This window comes from Anthonomus grandis, chromosome 4 (assembly GCF_022605725.1).
Source record: "Anthonomus grandis grandis chromosome 4, icAntGran1.3, whole genome shotgun sequence".
Classification (NCBI taxonomy): Eukaryota; Metazoa; Arthropoda; class Insecta; order Coleoptera; family Curculionidae; genus Anthonomus; species Anthonomus grandis.
Window position 1 is genome coordinate 25,004,773 of NC_065549.1, and position 19,458 is coordinate 25,024,230.

At 31.1% G+C, this 19,458-nt stretch overlaps 1 protein-coding gene across 1 annotated transcript in view; it reads right to left on the reverse strand.

Moving 5' to 3' along the window:
• Nucleotides 1-16,111, reverse strand: part of LOC126735634 (uncharacterized) — a 31,554-nt gene extending 15,443 nt beyond the window's left edge. The window contains exon 1 of the mRNA XM_050439697.1: nucleotides 15,953-16,111. Coding sequence (XP_050295654.1) covers nucleotides 15,953-16,096 — 144 coding nt within the window. The 5' untranslated portion in view covers nucleotides 16,097-16,111. The remainder of the gene's footprint in view (nucleotides 1-15,952) is intronic.
• Between the last annotated feature and the right edge of the window lie 3,347 nt (nucleotides 16,112-19,458).

Genomic DNA, 19,458 nt, shown 5'->3' on the forward strand with positions numbered 1-19,458 from the left:
CAAACTTATATTAGAATTCCTAAAAACATATACCACCGATAAGAAGACTTTTTACCTATATTTTCATGATGATTCCATGTATATCGAATTTAATGATGTTTATATGCACCACTTCCATCAATCTGGACCAAAACTATTTAAATGTACAAAACTAATAAACTCTATAAAAGAACCTGATGAGCGAATCCTTATTATGAAATACCAGCACGAAGGTAAATGTAATCACCGCGGAATAGCCGAGACTTTAGAAAAACTTAAAAGGAATTATTATTGGCCATCCATGAAATCCGACATAACAAAGTATATAAATGATTGTAGCATATGTCAAACATCTAAATATTCCCGTAAACCACCGTATGTTCCTCTTGTACTAACAGAAACTACTGGAAAACCATTTCAGCTGCTTCATATAGATATTTTCAAATTTGACAACCAAGACTTTCTTACACTCGTCGACACCTTTTCAAAACTAGGTCAAGCCATTCCTATTCAAGGCAAAACTTCAGTCGAAATATGTTCAGCTCTCATCCATTATTTTTCATTTTATGGTCTTCCTGAGAGAATAATTATGGACAATGGTCCTGAATTTAAAAATACCACCGTTCAAGAAATCTTAAAGACTCATAAAATAAACATACATTTCACAACACCTTTTCACCATGAATCGAACTCACCAATCGAAAGACTCCACTCTACACTTATCGAACACCTTCGAATTTTAGGAGACCGTTTTAAGGACGAAGACGTTAAAACCTTAATGAAATATGCCATAATAGCATACAATTGTTCGATCCATTCCTCGACGCAGTTTACACCCTTCGAGCTAACATTTGGTCACACAAACACAAGAGACCCGTGTGAACTTATAAATACCGGCTATTATACCGATTATGCATTTAATCATAAAGAAAAGATAAAACACCTTTATGATGAAATAAAAGAAAAATTAGAATTCCAAAAACAAAAAATTATCGATAAAAGAAACGTTCTAGGTCCAAATCAATATCAATTTAAAGTAGGACAAATTGTATATAAAAATAACGCCAACAGAAATAAAAAATCTAAACGATTCTTAGGCCCTTTTGAACTAATTGAACTACTCGAAAATAATAAAGTTAAAATAAAAAACAAAAAGAACAATAAAGAAGAGGTAGTCCATATAAAAGAATTAAAAACCCCTGTTGTTGCAGGTCCCTCAACATCAAACATGCAAGACCTGACGTAACATTTCATGACGTATCCAAGAACCCCGGACTTTTACCAATGAAATTAGGAAACTCGCAAAACATAATTGATTACTGGACTTTCATTCAAATTTACGACATCAACCCTATTATCAGTCAATACCTCATAATGCAAAAAACTATATACGACTTAGAAAAAAACATAGAAAACTGTTCTTTATATAAAAAAGAATATTTTAATTCATACAATTTAGCTTCAACCTTAAAAGAAAAAATAAAAAATCAAATACTTCAAATAAATCCATTCTCTCTTAAAACTCGCGAAAAAAGAGGCCTTATAAATGGATTAGGCAGTATTGTCAAAAGTATAACCGGCAATTTAGATAATGAGGATGCTCAGCGCTATGATTCAGCAATAACTTCAATTATGCAAAACGAAAATAATATAAAACTTTTAATGCAAGAACAAATTACCATAATAGATAATTCTAATAAACTTTTTCAAAAACTCTCAAAGAATTTAACTTCCAATCAAAATATTTTGGAATCACAAATAAAAGAAATTCAAATAGAGGTCCAAAGACTTAACAAAATCAGTTTTGAAGATAAGCATTTCTTTCTTTTGCAAACAATTCTATCTCATGCTACCACATTCTTACAAGAAATGTATGATGTCTTAGAAGATCTTCAAATAGCAATAACTTTTTCAAAACTAAATACCTTTCATCCATCGATCATTAGTCCAAAAGACTTATTCAAGGAAATTCAATTAATTTCTACGAGTTTAACATCCGGTAAACTCCCATTTGATCCAACTTTTAAAAATGTATTTCTTTTTGAGAAAGTCCTTAATATAAAAAGTTACGCAAAGGAAAATAAAGTCATATTTATCATTGAAATGCCGATCGTAGAGAAGAACAGTTATCTACTGTACCACCTTTATCCTTTACCTACACCTTCAAAAACCTTCCACGATGTAATATTTCCGCAAACCAAATACCTAATCCTTAATGAGCTGAAGTATGCAAAATCCAACCAACCATGCAGGAAGATCACCACCAACGAATACGTTTGCCAAGACTTCAACCCCTTGCCTATAGACGAAGATGCATCTTGCGAAGTACAGATGCTAAAATTTAAAGAATCAATATCCCAATGCCAGCAGACGAAAATCCAAATTACCACCAACAAAGCAGAAAAACTGGAAGAAGGAAAATGGATGCTAATCGTACCTCGACCTCTTGGAGCTATCCAGACTTGTGGTTCCAATAAAGACAATATCCCATTAAATGGCACCTACATCGTAGAACTGGATTCTACTTGTGAACTTTGTGTCGGAAACATTGTCATCAAAAATTACAAGGATCCAGAAACCCATTACAAAAACATCGAACTACCTCAAATCAACCTATCACCGCCTAGCAATGAAGCTACACCAATTCTCTTTAATAATTTGGAATTAAGCTCACTGGACCTAAATGAAGCCAAACATCTTCATAAATCCATCGAGATTCAGCATCAAAGACTTGACCGGGCCCTGAACCAACCTGTATACTACCACAGAACCAGCATTTATACCGTATTACTTTATATTCTGCTAGTAGCAATAATTAGCTACTTTATGGTGCAGAAATTCCTGATGCCAAGAATATCTAAGAGAAGCCTACATCCAGACGAATCTATGACGAAATCCTGTTCAGAAATCGTCATATAACCACCTCACCACTCCTGTACCATCCGTAAGCTCGTTTCTTAGGAGGGAGGAGTTATGGAACACATAACCCCTGACTATAGTATATTTTATTCCTTAGTTTATTGAATATGATCTTTTGCATTGTAATCATTTTTACTTTAGCTAAGAAGTAATTTGTATTGTTTTAATCAGATAGATTTAAGCATTAGTAGAGTTAAGTCACAACGCTGTAACGTTCTTAAAATAAATTTTTAAAAAAGCCTTTTCATCTTTCAAATCTATAACTATCGTGCTTTTTTTAAGAGAATTTAACTGGACAAAGATGTTGTGAAGATGTGTGTTTTTAGTCAAGTCATAATTAAAACGTACTTGTAACTAGTAACTGTTAAGTGCCTAAGTTGTATTGTCGTGAACTGCAATATTGTTTATGGCCCGGCTGTAGGAGTCCATTCATTAATTTGTATGAGATCACCAATTCTACCATCATATCCGTATATTTATCTGATTATATCTATTCATATACTTACCTGGACTCTCATTTAATAATAACCCTAGACAACTGATGAAAATCCCTACATTTTGGGGGTTCGTCCGGGATGAATAGATCAAACAGGAAATAAAACGGATGAAAGATTGGATGGTGCATGGATCCTTCCCTTGTTGGAGTTAAACCAAAGAAGAGGTTGGTATTGGCAAAAGGAAATTTTAGAATTTTTATGCTAAATCGATTTAGTTTATTTCTTTTAATAGCCGAGCTATAACTATTTTTGTAATACGTGATTATGTACGTATACATATCTTTCGACTTGACATTTCTATGTTGCTTTATTATTTTTGTTATTAAGACGCTTTAAATAAAATTAAAGTAAACGAATTCATCATGACTTCTTTAGGTGACATTTAAAGAATAGAGCAAAACATAAAAAATGGCAAATTATTTAAGGCCGTTAAAGCTTTACATTTTATTGCTTATGGTAATGAAGGTCAGCCGAGAATAGTAAGGAAAAATTTAAGAAGATTTGACGGACTTCAGTTAGATACGCTTAATGACATTAAAAACAAATTACAGCCGAGTGACAGCTTTGTGATTTGACAGCTACATTCAATATTCTGGGCTTAGATTACGAGGGAAGCGCTGATGAAGTTTTAAACCGCGTATGCTTATTTTTTAATGACCTGTCGGTTGATGATGATCAAGCTGAATCTGAGGACGAGGAAGAGGAAGATCAGGATGACCTACATATTTCTTTAAGGTGTCCAAAAAGTGATGCAGGATCGGGTTTGAGACCAAACAATGCATCAGCGATGCATGTAATTCATGCTGTGGCAAAAAATTCAGCTAAGCTAAAAATTGGTGATGCAGAACTAGTTGCCTTATTTGATACAGGAAGCGGCATTACTCTTGCTCTTTGAGAGGAAGTTTATTTTTAACATTTTAAAAATATACTTTTGGATAATAATTGCCTTAGATTGTCAGGTTTAGGTCCACAGAATAAGATTAGAACTTTTTTATCCTTTACAAAAGATATTATTGAACATTGAACATTTGTCATTAACTACGAATGTTTTATATTAAAGATTTACGTTTTACTTGTCCATTGATTTTCAAGTTATTGTTGGATCTAATATACTTAGAGATACTGAAGTTTGTCTTCGAGAAAATGACTTGATTGTACTCAAGAGATAAAAAGAGTTTTTTATTGAACATTAAAGTCGACGAATGTAAGGAAAATGATGTTATATTAAGACATATAAGAGATTAAAATGTCGGAAAGGAAGTTAAATAGTTGATTACCGAATTCAAACCTCAGAAGACCAAGGAAGCTGGGATAGAGATGAAGAATATAATGAAGACTGAAAAACCCATTTATCAAAGATCGCGACGTTTATCTGAACGTCTGCAGCAGAATATCTGCCGCTTCGAAATATCATGTGAAGAACGCTAAAAATATTCTATTATACCTTGTCTCTTATTTGGCACTGATCATTGTCATGGAGTTACCTCTCCTGCCTGTAGTCTTTTTTTCTTCTTGAGTGCCACTTTCCTGTGACAGAAAGATATCCTACAGCCGCCAATAACTTTTAATTCTCAATTATTATCAAAAATTTCATTAAAATTATAAAATGTAATTGCTATTGTACAGTTTAATTTACACAGAAAGTTAATATAATAAAAGCAATGAACAACAAAATTATTAAAGTAGTTAATTTTATATCTCTTAAACATAACTTAAATAAATTTTATATTTTTTTAAATCTGCTTTCAAATCGATATATGGCAAAAAATTGATATCTTTACTGACATAATTTTATCGATAATTATAAGTATAATTTCTATTATTTCAATAATATTTTACCTAAATAATGTAAATCAAGATGGGACATTTACCGTTTTCTTCATAGAAATTACTTGTGATCATCATTTTTAGGTTTTCTATAATATTAAAATTATCAAGGCAATATTGATGAAGATTAAGATGGGTGCTGTAATATTTTACTGTTAGCGCAATGTTAAGCTACTAGATGGCATTGCTGCCTTAAAATTTAGAGAAAATAAACCAAATTAATAAAAAATAATTTATAGATATATTTATTACTATCTAGGATAATTATTAATAAGTGAGGAAAGAGAAAAAAAAACGATTAATTTAAAATTTACTCTATATCAGTATACTAAATCGACATCATTAGGCAAAGTAATTAACTACTTATATATAGTCAAACGCAATGGCTAAAAAAATAGCTACAATAAAAAATGTGTTACATACAAATAATAAACTTAGCAGCTCTAGTTTTCATAAAATTAGGTTATAAATAATATTATAGAATCATAATTAACCCTACCGTAATTTACTTAAACCATAATTTAATTGAATATTTAATAATTATAAAAATTATATAAGTATTAAATAAAATCCCATGTAACGAAGGATTTGGAAAGCAGATTTTTTTAAATTTTCTTATCTACCATTACTCTCCGAGAAAATCCAAAGAAATATGGCTGGTAAAAAGAATGCTGGTTGCAGACTTGCATTTTACAATATTCATACAGACTTTGATCTTCTGTTTATTGTTTTTTTTTTTTGAAAATTCTATTTGGAGACTGTGAGAAATATTATGTGAAAATAAGAATACAAAACTTAAAACAAAAAGTAGATCAACATAATTATGATTGTCGGGTAATACAGTAATATACTGCATTGTCCCATCGGGACTTATTATTATTTCTTCATTATTTCTCTGCGGGAATTTTATTATTTATCTTTTTAAATAATGAAATATCATTATTTTTTTATATACATTAATTCTCTACGGGATATAATTTTAGTTTTGATAAGATTGTTATTTTAGACAATGAAAGAAAGTGCATGAGAAGGAACATTATAGAACTATCATAGAACCTATTAATTAAGTGCACAATATAGACGCTTTACCTTTTTTTTTACAAACAGTAACTGAATAATGCAGGGATAATATAGAATGTTATAAGCCCAAAATCAAATGCTGTGGGTGTAAATTCAATCAATTTAAAAATGTGTAGCCCTTTTATAGAAGAAAGTGAATAATTCTATAATAAAAACCTGCAATATACCGACTTAACTTTCTAAAAAACTGCAACTGGGATTCCTCTACATAAAATTAACCATCCTTAAAAATTCTCCGACTTCAGAATTATAAGTGGTCTATTACCCACATTGTCTTAAGTATTGTAAAAAAATTTTTATTTTTTTTTCCACATTTTACCAATAATAAAATTATTCCTGATTTTAAGGAAGTTTTTAAGAAGAATTTTTTTTCTTAAGGAAATTTACATGTTTGCTTCAGCTGTAACATTTTTTGCCTTTTTTTTACGTCTTTCTCTAGGCACTTGTTTCAGCCATTAAATTAATTGTTGTTTTTTTCCTAATATTGTGTTTTTACGTCGCCGACCTTTTTTGAAGGGTTATAATTTTATTCTTTTCACTATCTTCTTCAAATTTCTGTGCGTTGAATTCACATGCTTGCGAAATTATTGTATTTTCATTCTTCTGTATTACTGATTTTATTTGCAGTTATGTAAAAGGCTCCCTTGCATCCTAAGTACACATTATTACACACAACAACAGACCTGGTTATCTTTTACAAAAATGTAAAGAAGAGTAAATAGACGCAACATTAAATTAAAAAATTAGGAGTTAAAATATAAAATTTGTTGACCTACATTGTTAGCAAAATACGTGTCGAGAGTAAAATAAAGAGTTTGGGTTAGTGGCAAAACTGTCTCTTGATTAAACAACCATACGTTTAAACAAAATGTCAATACCACACGGCTAATCGGTTTCGATAAAAGATTTTTGGTGAACATAAAGAATACAAATTTTTACTATTAACTATTTAATATTATTGAAAACCAAGCCCGGTTCAAAATTAAATAGATCGTTAATACAAACTAAGACCGGGCTTTTCTTGGGTCTAATGAATTTAATTTTTTCCAATAGGTCAAGTTTAACGCTCTTCTTATACTGATGCAACAAGGTTGCAGCCTCAATACAATAAAAGTGGCAGAAAGTGAGAAGATGGTTTGCAAATGCTGACTTGGTTTCAGCTTTATCTGAGTTTTTAAATTTGCGTATTATAGGTGTTCAGGAATCCTAGTAGGCCTACATAAATCTTTAATATGATCTTTGTCCTTTGTCCTCCCACGATATTTCTCTTTAGGGTGTTTGTCTTTCAAAAGGTAATAGGAATAGTTAAATCCATAAAAACCTTGACCAAAACTTGTGAGATATTGTAGCATTTTATTTTTCGATTAATACAATGTAATTTTTATTATAACAAGGCAAATGCTCCATTCATTACTCAACTGAATCATAATATAGATTATTTTCAATTTTCAGTCAAATGAAGTAACAATTTTTAATGATACATAAAACTAAAATACATTTTTATTCCTAATCTCAAATTTATAAGTGGCGGCGTTAGTATCGCTACGCGGATTTCTTGTTTTATTTTTGATTTATCGGAGTCTGCTCTCCTTGCTTTAATTATCCATGGGTGTCTGCCTCGATATTTATCTGCTTTGTGTGTAGAGGGGGAATCTTTTACTTGTCAGGATCGGTATCGATTTTTATTTTCGACCTTGCCAACACCGGTATGAAGGTTGAATGTGGCGGGGCGGAATAGTCTGCCACCCAAGATGGCCGATTGATTGTGATCGACTAATTTTTGACGTACATCAAATAGGACAATAGTGACATTATTGACATTTTAACTGCTTTTTATACCTTTTTATACTTATTTTATACCTTTTTGTAGTTTTTTTTGAGTCATGGGTTATTAAATTATTTTACAAACGTGCCAACAGCAAATCATCGTGCAACTACATAGAGCAGGAGACAGGTAAATTTTAATTATGACATACCTAAGTATTTTCTAATAATGTTAAGCTGCATCTTGGTTGTATTATCATTTTCCAGAGTACAATTGCAGATTTAATCCTATTTTGGACATATGTATGTCAGTGTTCTCAATTAATTTTTTTTTTAAATCCAGTTTTAACTCTTAAACCTCCACTGGGAAAATGTCTTGCATTTCCTTTACCATGTCTTCATCTAGATTAAGATATTCGTGCGTTAGATATTTCTAATATACAAACTTTATGCACTAATTTTTATATTAGGAATTGCCCAGGCAGTCACAAAAATCACAGATTTTTTCTACCCTACAAAAATCTTGGAGGAAGATCTGTCATGTAAGTCCAACTAAAAAACAAAATGTCATCAATTATTGAGTTTGCTCCAAACACTTTTTTAGTTCTGATTTTAACAACCCTAATAATCCTGTGCGATTTAGATGGGATACTGAAGTAGAAATGATATTCAGATGGAGTAGAAACACAACACCTATTTGTTCAGTTTAAAGAAAATTATAACACATCCAGATTGACATATCCTTCTCAAAAACTGATTTCCCTAATCGACTTAATCCACCTTAAGTTATGCACATTTTTGGATAACCATGGTCATTTAGTCAATTTAAAGAAAAAGCTTTGGTTGGTTTATTTACATTTTTTTAGGGACTTCTCTTTTTGTGACCAACACGACATTGTAAAACAAATTGTTTAATGTAAGATATTAGTAGGTAATATCTTATTTTTAAAATCTCTATTCAGCTTTTTGGAAATCGCTGAATTTAAATTATTTTAACTATCGCTCAAATATTTTTAAAATACTTAAGCTAAATTACCTGAGACATTTTTATAGTAAATTCTATGCTTTTTACAGTCCTATTTAATTTACTGACCCATAATTAAAATCATGTTATTTGCTTAAAGTAAAATTATAAACTAATATAAAATCCTTTAAAGTATTTGTGTTATATCTAGTCATTATTAATTATTTTATTCACAATGAGAAACCAGATTTATTTTAAGAAATAGGTTCAGCTTCTGTTGTTATAAGAGTTTAGATTTTGTTTTCCACAATATGTGGATATATATTATTTTGATACAATTGTATAGATAGTTAAAAAATGTATATGTTTCATTTTTTATTTACGTATGTTTATTACATATTTCTTATAATGATTTAAACTCTTATGGAAACAAAAAAACAAGTAATTTTTCCTGAAAATCCAGAAATTATTAGGATTTTCAGTTAGAATATGCTTTATACCTGCAACAATTTCATTTTTTACATAAAAGGTCTTATTAATACCATACTTGCAGTATTTAATTTAGAATATATTGCAACTATTTTTATGCATTTAAACCCTTTGTTAAATTTACTTTAATTCACCTTAAAATAAAATATTTAAAAGACCATTTCTTTTGTTTTCTTTTAATTTAAAATTTGCTCCTTTACCTAACGTGCCAATTTATAATTCTTGGTAAGTATCTATATCTAAATATCTTAAATATTCTAAATAAGCAATATCTTGAGACCTAAATTTAAATCAAATAATATTTTAGTTGATGTGTTAATTCTTGAATAAAGTGATGAGGGCTGTCTGAGATGCAATATTTATTTTTTCCCAATATTTAAAATCAAAAATGTTAATAAAATGTGGGTATTTCTAAGCCAATAAGCGTATTGTTAATTTTAAAATAAAATAAAATTCTATTTGAATTATTTCTCTCTCTTCATTCGTCAGTTAACGCATCAACTTCTGTAATTCTGCAAATTATTTAAAAATTGTAATATCGCGCAATAGATCATGCTTAAGTTTCCCGCCACACGCCACCTAAGATGATTGCCTCCGTCTTTGTCAACAACGTCAATAAAGCTGTCAACAGAAATTCTGTCTGTTCATTAGGCAACACGCATTTCTTTATATTTGTGTTCTGTGCATGCTGCTAACTTGGTTCCCGTGTGTTGGTAGGAGTAGACGCAGGGTTTTACGCCCGCTCAAAGAAAGAAAATGATGAAAGTCGCCCAAAATATGGCTTGCCGTTTGTTTCTCGAACCTCTCTTAAATTAAGCTATGATTTGGTCTTTCCCTAAGATGATGCTGAAGATTTAATAGGAAACTTTGAGAATTTGAAACTTTGAAACTTGAGCGATTCGAGTGAAAGACCAAATTTTTATTCGCACCGGCATGGCATAGTGACATTGAGATATTATCATTGGAAAATTGTTTCAGGATGTTTTTTGTCGTTCTCTCATTATTTCGATTATGACTTCTTAACTTTACCACTGCCTTAAGGGTCCAATGGTTTTGAGTTCCATGATGTACCATCAGTGACACCAGCCTGGTTTCGAAATCATATGGACTGTGAAGGATTCTAACCCCATGATCAGCGGTTATGAGCCGCATTTGAACAACAAAGCTTATAAAAGACTATCCAGTTTGTCTTGGTAAGGCTCCATATGTCGCTGACTTGAAACGGAAAATTCGGGCCAGTGATCTGTGATTTTGTTACTTTTTTTATGATTTCGTTATTGTTGACTTGTTGATTTAAATATTTTTTAAACTTTTCAATGGTTAATACATTTGTAAAAATGTTTGGGTATGATTTACATTTTTAATACTACATCTAACAAGATTCGTGAACTTTCCCTGTGGTATACAATATTTTATTTTCATTTAAATATATTTAAACATCCGTTCATTACTCATACTTTATAATTGAACTTAAAGTGTACCTATATTTAATATTTGCATTTTATAAAAAGTAATAATAATTAATTATATTTTGTGGATTTTGCCTCTAAAATTATTAATTTTGTTATTATATTGTATAAAATGTAACTAGGGTTATGTGAATAAAATGGGTTATTGTTGGGAACTGTTGCCTCATCTTGTCATAGCATAGTCCAAGTTGTCTTTACATGAATTAAAATATTTAAATTTAGAAGTTTTCTTAGTCTTAACAAAACTAAGTGGCGCCAATTAATTTTCTTAATATACAGACTGTGACTTATATTAAATCTCTACTTACGAACGCCCAGCCTCCAATAATTCTGAGCTACCGTCTGCAATAATTAGGTACAATTTAAAATTGTGCGATAATATCTCTAAAAAATTAAAGAATAATTGTAAAAAATGGATGTCATTGTCTATACAGGGTGTTTCAAAATTCACTACATATATTTTAAGGGCGTATTCCTGAGGTCAAAATATGACTTTTTTTTCCTATAAACACGGGTCCTAAAATGCACCCCCTTCAAGCTACAGCCATCGCAAGAAGTGTAAAAAAAATCGATTTTTTAAAACTGTATCTACAGTTTTGCATCAAATTTAACGAAATTTGGAATACCCCCGTTATTTTAGGCGGTCTATTTACTTTTTATCTTAGAAAAGGCGTAAAACTAATTTTTGACGGCCAAATTTTATGTACGCGTATATTTTTTTTTAAATTAAGCTACACCAGAATATGGGCCATACAAAAATCTAAATTCTATGTCTCTTGCATTTTTTTGATAATACGAATAGTTTTTGAGAAAATCACCGATTAATAAAAGGCTACCAATAACGTAATTAAAATTTAAACAGATAATATTAAGTAGTAGGCTGTGACTATTTGTTTTAGGACATTTTTTAAGCGGCACGACATTTAACAATAAATAGGTAGACTGGTTTTGCTATTGTTGAAACTTTGTTATTGAGGTTTTTTCAATAAATTGGTTAAAAAATTATTTAACATTTATTAATATAATAATTAATTATTTTTTTAATAAACAATAAACGCCCCCCCCCTCCTCCCTTCCCCCCCCCTCCCCGCTGCAAAACAAGCCTCCATTCGTCTTCTCACAGATTGTCTTACTCGCTCTAAAATTCCGGGAGTATTTCTTATTGTTTTAAAGGCATCAATAATTCTTTGCCTTAGGACCTCGAGCGAAGGCACTTGACCAGGATTATAGACGAGGCTTTTTACATATCCCCAGAAAAAAAATCGAGGATTCCAGTCCGGGGAGCGTGGAGGCCATGGTATTGGGCCTGCTCTACCAATCCATCTCTCAGGAAACACAAAGTTCAAATAGTCACGCCCTGTTATACAGAAATGAGGGAGGGGCACCGTCATGCATAAACCACATGTTCGTTCCCACATTTAAAGGTACATTGTCTAACCTTGTAAACCATTTAAATGGTGCTGTAGAAAGTCTAAATAAGTGTCGCCAACTAAAATTAGAGGAAAAAAGAAAGGACCAATTAACTCATCTTCCACTAAACCTGCCCATACATTAAGGCTAAAGTGCTCCTGGTGGTGAGATTGCCTAATTTCGCGGATCTCTGCTGCCCAAACATGCACATTGTGAAAATTCACCACCCCTTCCCGCGAAAAATGAGCTTCGTCTGTGAATACTTGATAAAAAATTATTATCTGTCGCGCATCTCTGAAGTAACCACCTTGCAAACTGTAAGCGCCTTGGGAAATCTTGAGGTAGCAAAGCTTGAACTCTTTGAATATGGTATGGATACAAGCTATTTTCGTGCAAAACCCGTCAGACAGTTGCATGAGAAACATCCAAATTCCGAGCTATTTGTCGGGTGCTTAGACCAGGATCGTCGTCGATGGCATTCAAAATTTGCTCTTCTGTCACTGGGTTTCGTGCGGTCTGCCTGCATTATTCCTGGGGGTCCGAAAACTACCGTATTCCCTAAGATGCCGATGTGACTCTGAAAATGTTCGTACATTTGGGAGTCGGCGATTAGGAAACCTTAACTGATACAGTCTTTAAGCTTCATACGCGTTACCATCAGCAAGACCATAAACAAAATGGATGTCTGCAAGATGTTCGAATGAATAACGTTCATTTTCCATTTTAGCAATGTTAGCGTTTAGAAATAAAACATGGGTATAAAAACTACACTTTAAATCTAAAACGGGAAGTAAACTACTGGAATTAAACAAAGTCAACAGTGACAGTAAATTTATTTTACACCAAATGTCAAGCAAGTTAAAAAATGTCTAAAACAAATACTCACATCCTACTACTAAAACCTCAAAAATAAAAATGTCAACAATTGCGAAACACAGCCTACTTCCTAAATTTTTTCTTTGATTTTTAATTTACGATATTGCTATCCTTTTATTCACCAGCGATTTTCTCAAAAACTAATAGTCTTATGAAAAAAATGCAAGAGACCAAAAATTAAAATTTTTGAATGGTCTATTTTTTGGTGTAGCTTAATTTTAAAAAAATGTATGTACACATAAAATTTTGGCCGTCAAAAATGTGCAGCCCCTCAGTTTACCCCTTAAAATTAGTTTTACGCCTTTTTTTAAGATAAAGAGTAAATAGACCGCCTAAAATAACGGGGGTGTTCCAAATTTCGTTAAATTTGATGCAAAACTGTAGACACAGTTTTAAAAAATCGATTTTTTTTACACTTCTTGCGATGGCTGTAGCTTGAAGGGGGTGCATTTTAGGACCCATGTTTATAGGAAAAAAAAATCTTATTTTAACCTCAGAAATACGCCCTTAAAATATATGTAGTGAATTTTGAAACACCTTGTATTTATTTCAAAAATTATAATATAATCTATTGATAGTACCGAAAGTAAAACTATTATTAACCTGATTATTTTTAACTCATTAAAAAAACTGTTTTGGTAAGGGGTCATTTAAATAGCCTAAAGAAAAGTGAGTTCAAGGTAGAAAATTTATGTGATAAAGGGAAGTTGGAGGAAACTTAAATAATGTTGTGTGTAGCTGAGTCTTTCCTATAAACTTCGATTTTGTAGTTATTACGATTTATAAGCAATTCCAGAAATGGTAATTTGTCTTAATTTTTATTTTTCGATGGTAAATTCAATTTTACGGAGTAAAGAAATAACAAATAATAATAAATCGGCATGTTGATTGTCACTACCATATGATATGATAAAAATAAAATCATTTTTTAAACGAAGGTTATACAGTGATTTGAAGGAATGCTGGGAAAAAGGTTTTTTACTTCTAAGGAAGTTAATCTGAAATTATTATTTACAGTAAAATTTTTGAGGGTTTTAGCGAGAGTTTTTTACGGAATATAGGTTCAGAAAATTTAGTGTTTCTTTCAAAATATTTATTAACCACAAGACAGATTGTTAGCTAGGGAATCAACAAAAGACACAACTAGTCTAATCGGTATGCTGTTGTTGCGGAATTTGAAATCGTTTTCGTTTTGATGTTTAGAAATCTTGGAAATAGGTGTTTTCAACGAGATTTACAATAGTGAGTTGTTCCATAAAATAAGGTTCTTTTCAAAAAATTTACTAATTTTGCTTAACTAGCATTTTGAAATATAAAAAATTTATGTATAAGACATGTGTTTCGCCACCTGACACGGCATCCTCGAACCTAAATATAAATATAGATTTAAACTGAATAAGTCATAGAGACAAGTATAGAAACAAGAATTTACCTTCTTTCTGACTGATTTCTTAAAGATTAGCTATAGTTTATTGTCTGTTGTTTTGTGCAGTAACGTGCACGTCTTGAATTTTAGCTGAGTGTATTAGTTTTAGATAGGTGGTTTTTGTTTTTATACTTTGTAACTTATTTAGGTCGAAACTATATTTATATTTAGGTCTGAGAATGCGATGGCATATAAGGCGAACTAACACATGTCACATTTTTAATATATTTAAGGTATGACACTTGTGGCAAAAACTTTTGGTTTTTTATATATTAAAATTCAGTCTTTTTGAGAATTATGAACGACTTTTTTGTATTTCAAATTTCTTTCATTTATTCCAGGCATGGATTATTTAATTCAGTCTAATTTTGTTTTTTCAAAAAGGTGCACATTTAAAAATACATTATATTATGATCCAAATGACGAACAACAATTAAATTAAAGTGTTTCAATTTTTATTATAATATCTGAACTAACTAGTCCTTTCCTGCTGGTTATTATAAAAGCACTAAAACAAAATGCCAATAAAACAAGATCTCATTCAACTCTTCTTTTCATTAAAGATTTTAGGTACTCGTATAATGATATAATAGGAATATTTGACTAAAAAACCAAACGGGTCTTTAAATGTCCTCTAAAGTTTGTAAGTTTACAATGTATATAATTATAACTTATATTGTAAGAATTCGTCCATTTCTCTTAAAGAGGCCCCAGTATGATTTTAAACAAGCTAGATTTTTTAAGATTTTAAAAAAACAAGAAGTTTGGATCTCAAAAGTCATATAATATAGTTAACTATTAAAAATGGTTACATGTTTTGTTTAAAGAATTAAACATCATCAGACCTGACCGTGGAACCAATAATACAGACACATGCTACCAAAGAACTCTATCATACAGTCTTATCATGAGGATTTGTTTTTTTTTTCGCTTGTTTAAAATCCAATTTATATTTCCAACTATATGAATAAAACACTTATTATCTTCTAAGAGATCTTAAATTGCAATATTTTTATACCTTTCGGTCGATTAGACAGGGTTTCATAAAAAAGTTGCCGATTAAACATAAAGGCAACCAAAGTTTATACTCGTAACTAAAAATACTTTGACTTAAGTCTTTACTATAGTCCGATAAATTCTGACTATAAATAACAAATTTTTAGTAAATTTTATAACAAGAAGTAATGTAATAACCTATATTTAAAATGATTATGTTCGCAGATCGACCTATTTAAATTGACAATAAACTTACTACAAAATTACTGCCTTTTGGCCACTGCACATATCTTTTTCTTCTCGATAGGAAAATCTGTTTTCTATCAAACTTTGTCACATTTTGCTCACTAAAAATAATTTCAATATGAACAGCCAACAATAAAAAAATCGTAAAGTTCATTTTATCTTCTTAAGAAATTTCTTAACACAGTTTTAAAAAGTATAGCAAGACATACCGTTAGAACTTTATTTATTTGATTATATTCATATTGGTCTAAGAAGTTGCTAATCAAAAGATACACAGTAAGAATTATTACTGTTGTTAGTTTTTTTTATTAGTGGTCTAGCGAAATTTCTAAGCGTACTCGGAAGGTATTATCTCAAATGCAATGTTATTTCTATAAAGCGTTTTTTTTTGTCAAATAGCCTTATTTCAAACATTTACTTTAGCTTATGAAGAACTCATGATTTATGTTTAGATCAAAATGTGTTAGAAATAAAAGCTCTAAATCAGATAGAATTTACAATTTCATAAATTTCTGAACAACGTTTAATCAGTTATCAATAATATATATGTATATACAGGGTGTTTCACTAAGCATGGATTGCCGTATATCTCGGAAACTGTAAATCTAGGAGGCGTTTTTAAATATTCAATAATTCAATTCAAATTTTATCTGGAAAATGCCAGCTTTAGGTATCTTTTTTAAGATAATTAGAAACCTTCAAATATTTTCCATCATTTTCGTCAAAGATTCATTGGCGCACTGATCATCATAAGCTGGTTTAAATTTGAGCTAAACTTTGTTTAAAAGAGAAATTTTAGTACTTTTGATTTGAAAATTTAAGTTACCTTGATTTTTCTACAAAAATTTAAATAGCACGATATAATTTTGATAGCAGAAATGAAAAGTAGGTTAAATTTACTAGAAAAAATCTGTAAGCCGCAGTCGGCTATCTTTTTTACTTCTGAAGTTATTACCGAAATAAGAATTCTTGAACCTTAATACGGGAAGGTAAGTTGACATTATTACTTATTGAGTTTCTTTTATTTATTTGGCATGAACTCATCTTAATTTTAAATTATCACTCTTTTTAATTTATGTAAAAATAACAAATTTGTACAAAATTGATTTAAAACATTATGAATCGGTCATTTCAAAAACGACTTAAGTCAGAAAACTAGATTTTACAGGAGAAGCAAAAAACCAATACTACACAGAATAAATTAATTTTTAATGAAAACGCATTGGGGAAGTCCCTAGTATATTAAGCTATTTGAAAAACACTTACCACCCAGAAAAAAAATCAACCGTTTTTTTTTTTTAAACGATACAAAAAATGACTTAGGTCATTATTGCAAGGAACAAAAATAAATATTAGAAGAAAAATATATTTTATTGCAAAATTTAGGTAAGAACATTAAAAAAAACATTGTAGTTCCGCATTATAAAAATAAGTAAACCAAATTTAAAAAAAAATAGGGCACATAGTCAAATTCAAGGTCATTTTCAGCCTCATCTATATTATCTTCATTGGTTGGCCAACGCAGGGTGTGTTCGTAGAAGCCTTTATGTTCCTCTAAAATACTGTTCTGCGCTTGTCGGATGTTTTCAATTTTTTTTGGGTTTATTGGCACACAGTTTCTTGGGTAGGCTTTTCCGAGAGGTGGAAAACTAATAGGTTGAGCTTTATTTCTCAACAAAGGAAAAGAATGAGTTTTTAACCCATCAATATAGTTACTAGTTAATATAACTCCCTTTCGGTTCTTCTTGTATTCATAATACATAAACGTGGATGGTGCAAATGCTTGTTAGAGAGCCTTAGGTATTCCTTTTCCAACAGACTCAATAGAAATACATGTTGTCTTATAGTATTCTGGCCATTATTGAACAAAATCATAAATCTGGTTGGATTGAAGCATAAATACTTTGAAATCATTACTGGCGTTAGCAATAATACTATAATATTCATCCGGAACGTAAATACGATCGTGTTTTTTCATTTTCCTTTTAATAACTCCAAAGTCCCGGTCATTAGGTAAAAAAGAGTGAACTCGGATGGGGAAATAGTGCTGAATGTTATTAAAGCGTCCCGTGTCAGTTAGGGCAGAAAAAAACATCATAACAGTGTGATTTTTATTTTGCCCTGGACAATTATCCAAAAATAAAAACAATTCCTTAACATGCTCATCCAGAAAATTATCGAAGTAGTGTACTAAAATAGAACAGATCTCATTTGCCCCTTTGTTGGCTATACCTTCATGATACACATAAATTACCGACTTGTGATACATGTGATTGCTGCGACGTCATCTCGGGATTTACAAAGCTCTTGGACCTCAGATATTTTATTATGGAACTTCTTACTTCGTCGTTCGTGGACTGCTAGCTCGGCTTCAGCTGCCCTTTTTGCATGATCTCCCAAGTTGGAACTTTTAATTTTCACCATAAGTTCTTGGCATGTTATACACGGGTCGACCTGGAGCCTGCCAAAACGACGTGAGAAGTTTTCCTTAAAATACTTAATATAAAACTTGTACTTTATACCCAGGTCGGGGTATTTCGATTTAAAAAGTAAATACATAGACTTGACGTCCAACCGTGCGTCTAGATATTCCATATGACGTCCAGAGTAGTGGGTTTGTTTCCTTAGGAAAGACATAATATGATCATGAACTTTTGGAGGATATTTGGAGGTATGGTGTTCTTCTTGGGGTGCTTACCACGTGTATCGTGTGGTGTTACTGACTGGGATTTTAGTTTAAGAAGACGCTTTACACAAGCAATCGTAATGCCATAGATTGAACAAAAAGCGTTCTTGCAAACAACTTGTTTTTTCGAGGACAAGTCAATAAAATATTTAAGCGAGTACTCACGGGAAATGCTTAAGTCACCTTTACGAGGTCTGTGGGATTTTACAGATTTTTTTTCTATTAACTGTTGCAGGTAAATATCCTGTTCATCCTTTGTATTAAAACCGTTTAGTTTTGTTATGCAGTTACTGAAGTCGGCTTGAAGTAACGTGCGAAAACAGTGCATCTTACAGCTGAAAATAAAAAAATATTGTAAAAGTTATCCTCAACAAAAGTATTTAAAAAATCAAGTTACTTGCAATCGGGACCTGTACTACGTGCGGAGACAGAACTACCTTTCCAGTTTACGTGTTGGTCCCCTTTTTTAAAGCGGGTCAGGATTAACACCTTTATCATATATATATATGTGATTGAGCTTGTAAAATAAACTGTATAAACTGTAGCCAATCCCAAACACGGTATTCTATGATGAACAAAATGTCCCCCCACCAGTTTTTGTTTCATTTCTTCATTTCTGTTCGGTGTTAAAACGACCCAAGTCGATGACTTAGGATGTTTTTGCAGCGAACGTAGAAGGTATCTGTTAGTAGATGTACCTTACAGATGTAAGGTATCTGGGCTTAATAATTGATAATAACTTGGCGGGAACATATCTGCAGTATTGTTGAAAGAGTAGTGCTAATGATTGCAGTTAAAGTCCAGTGCAACGATATATTAGAATGGTCACC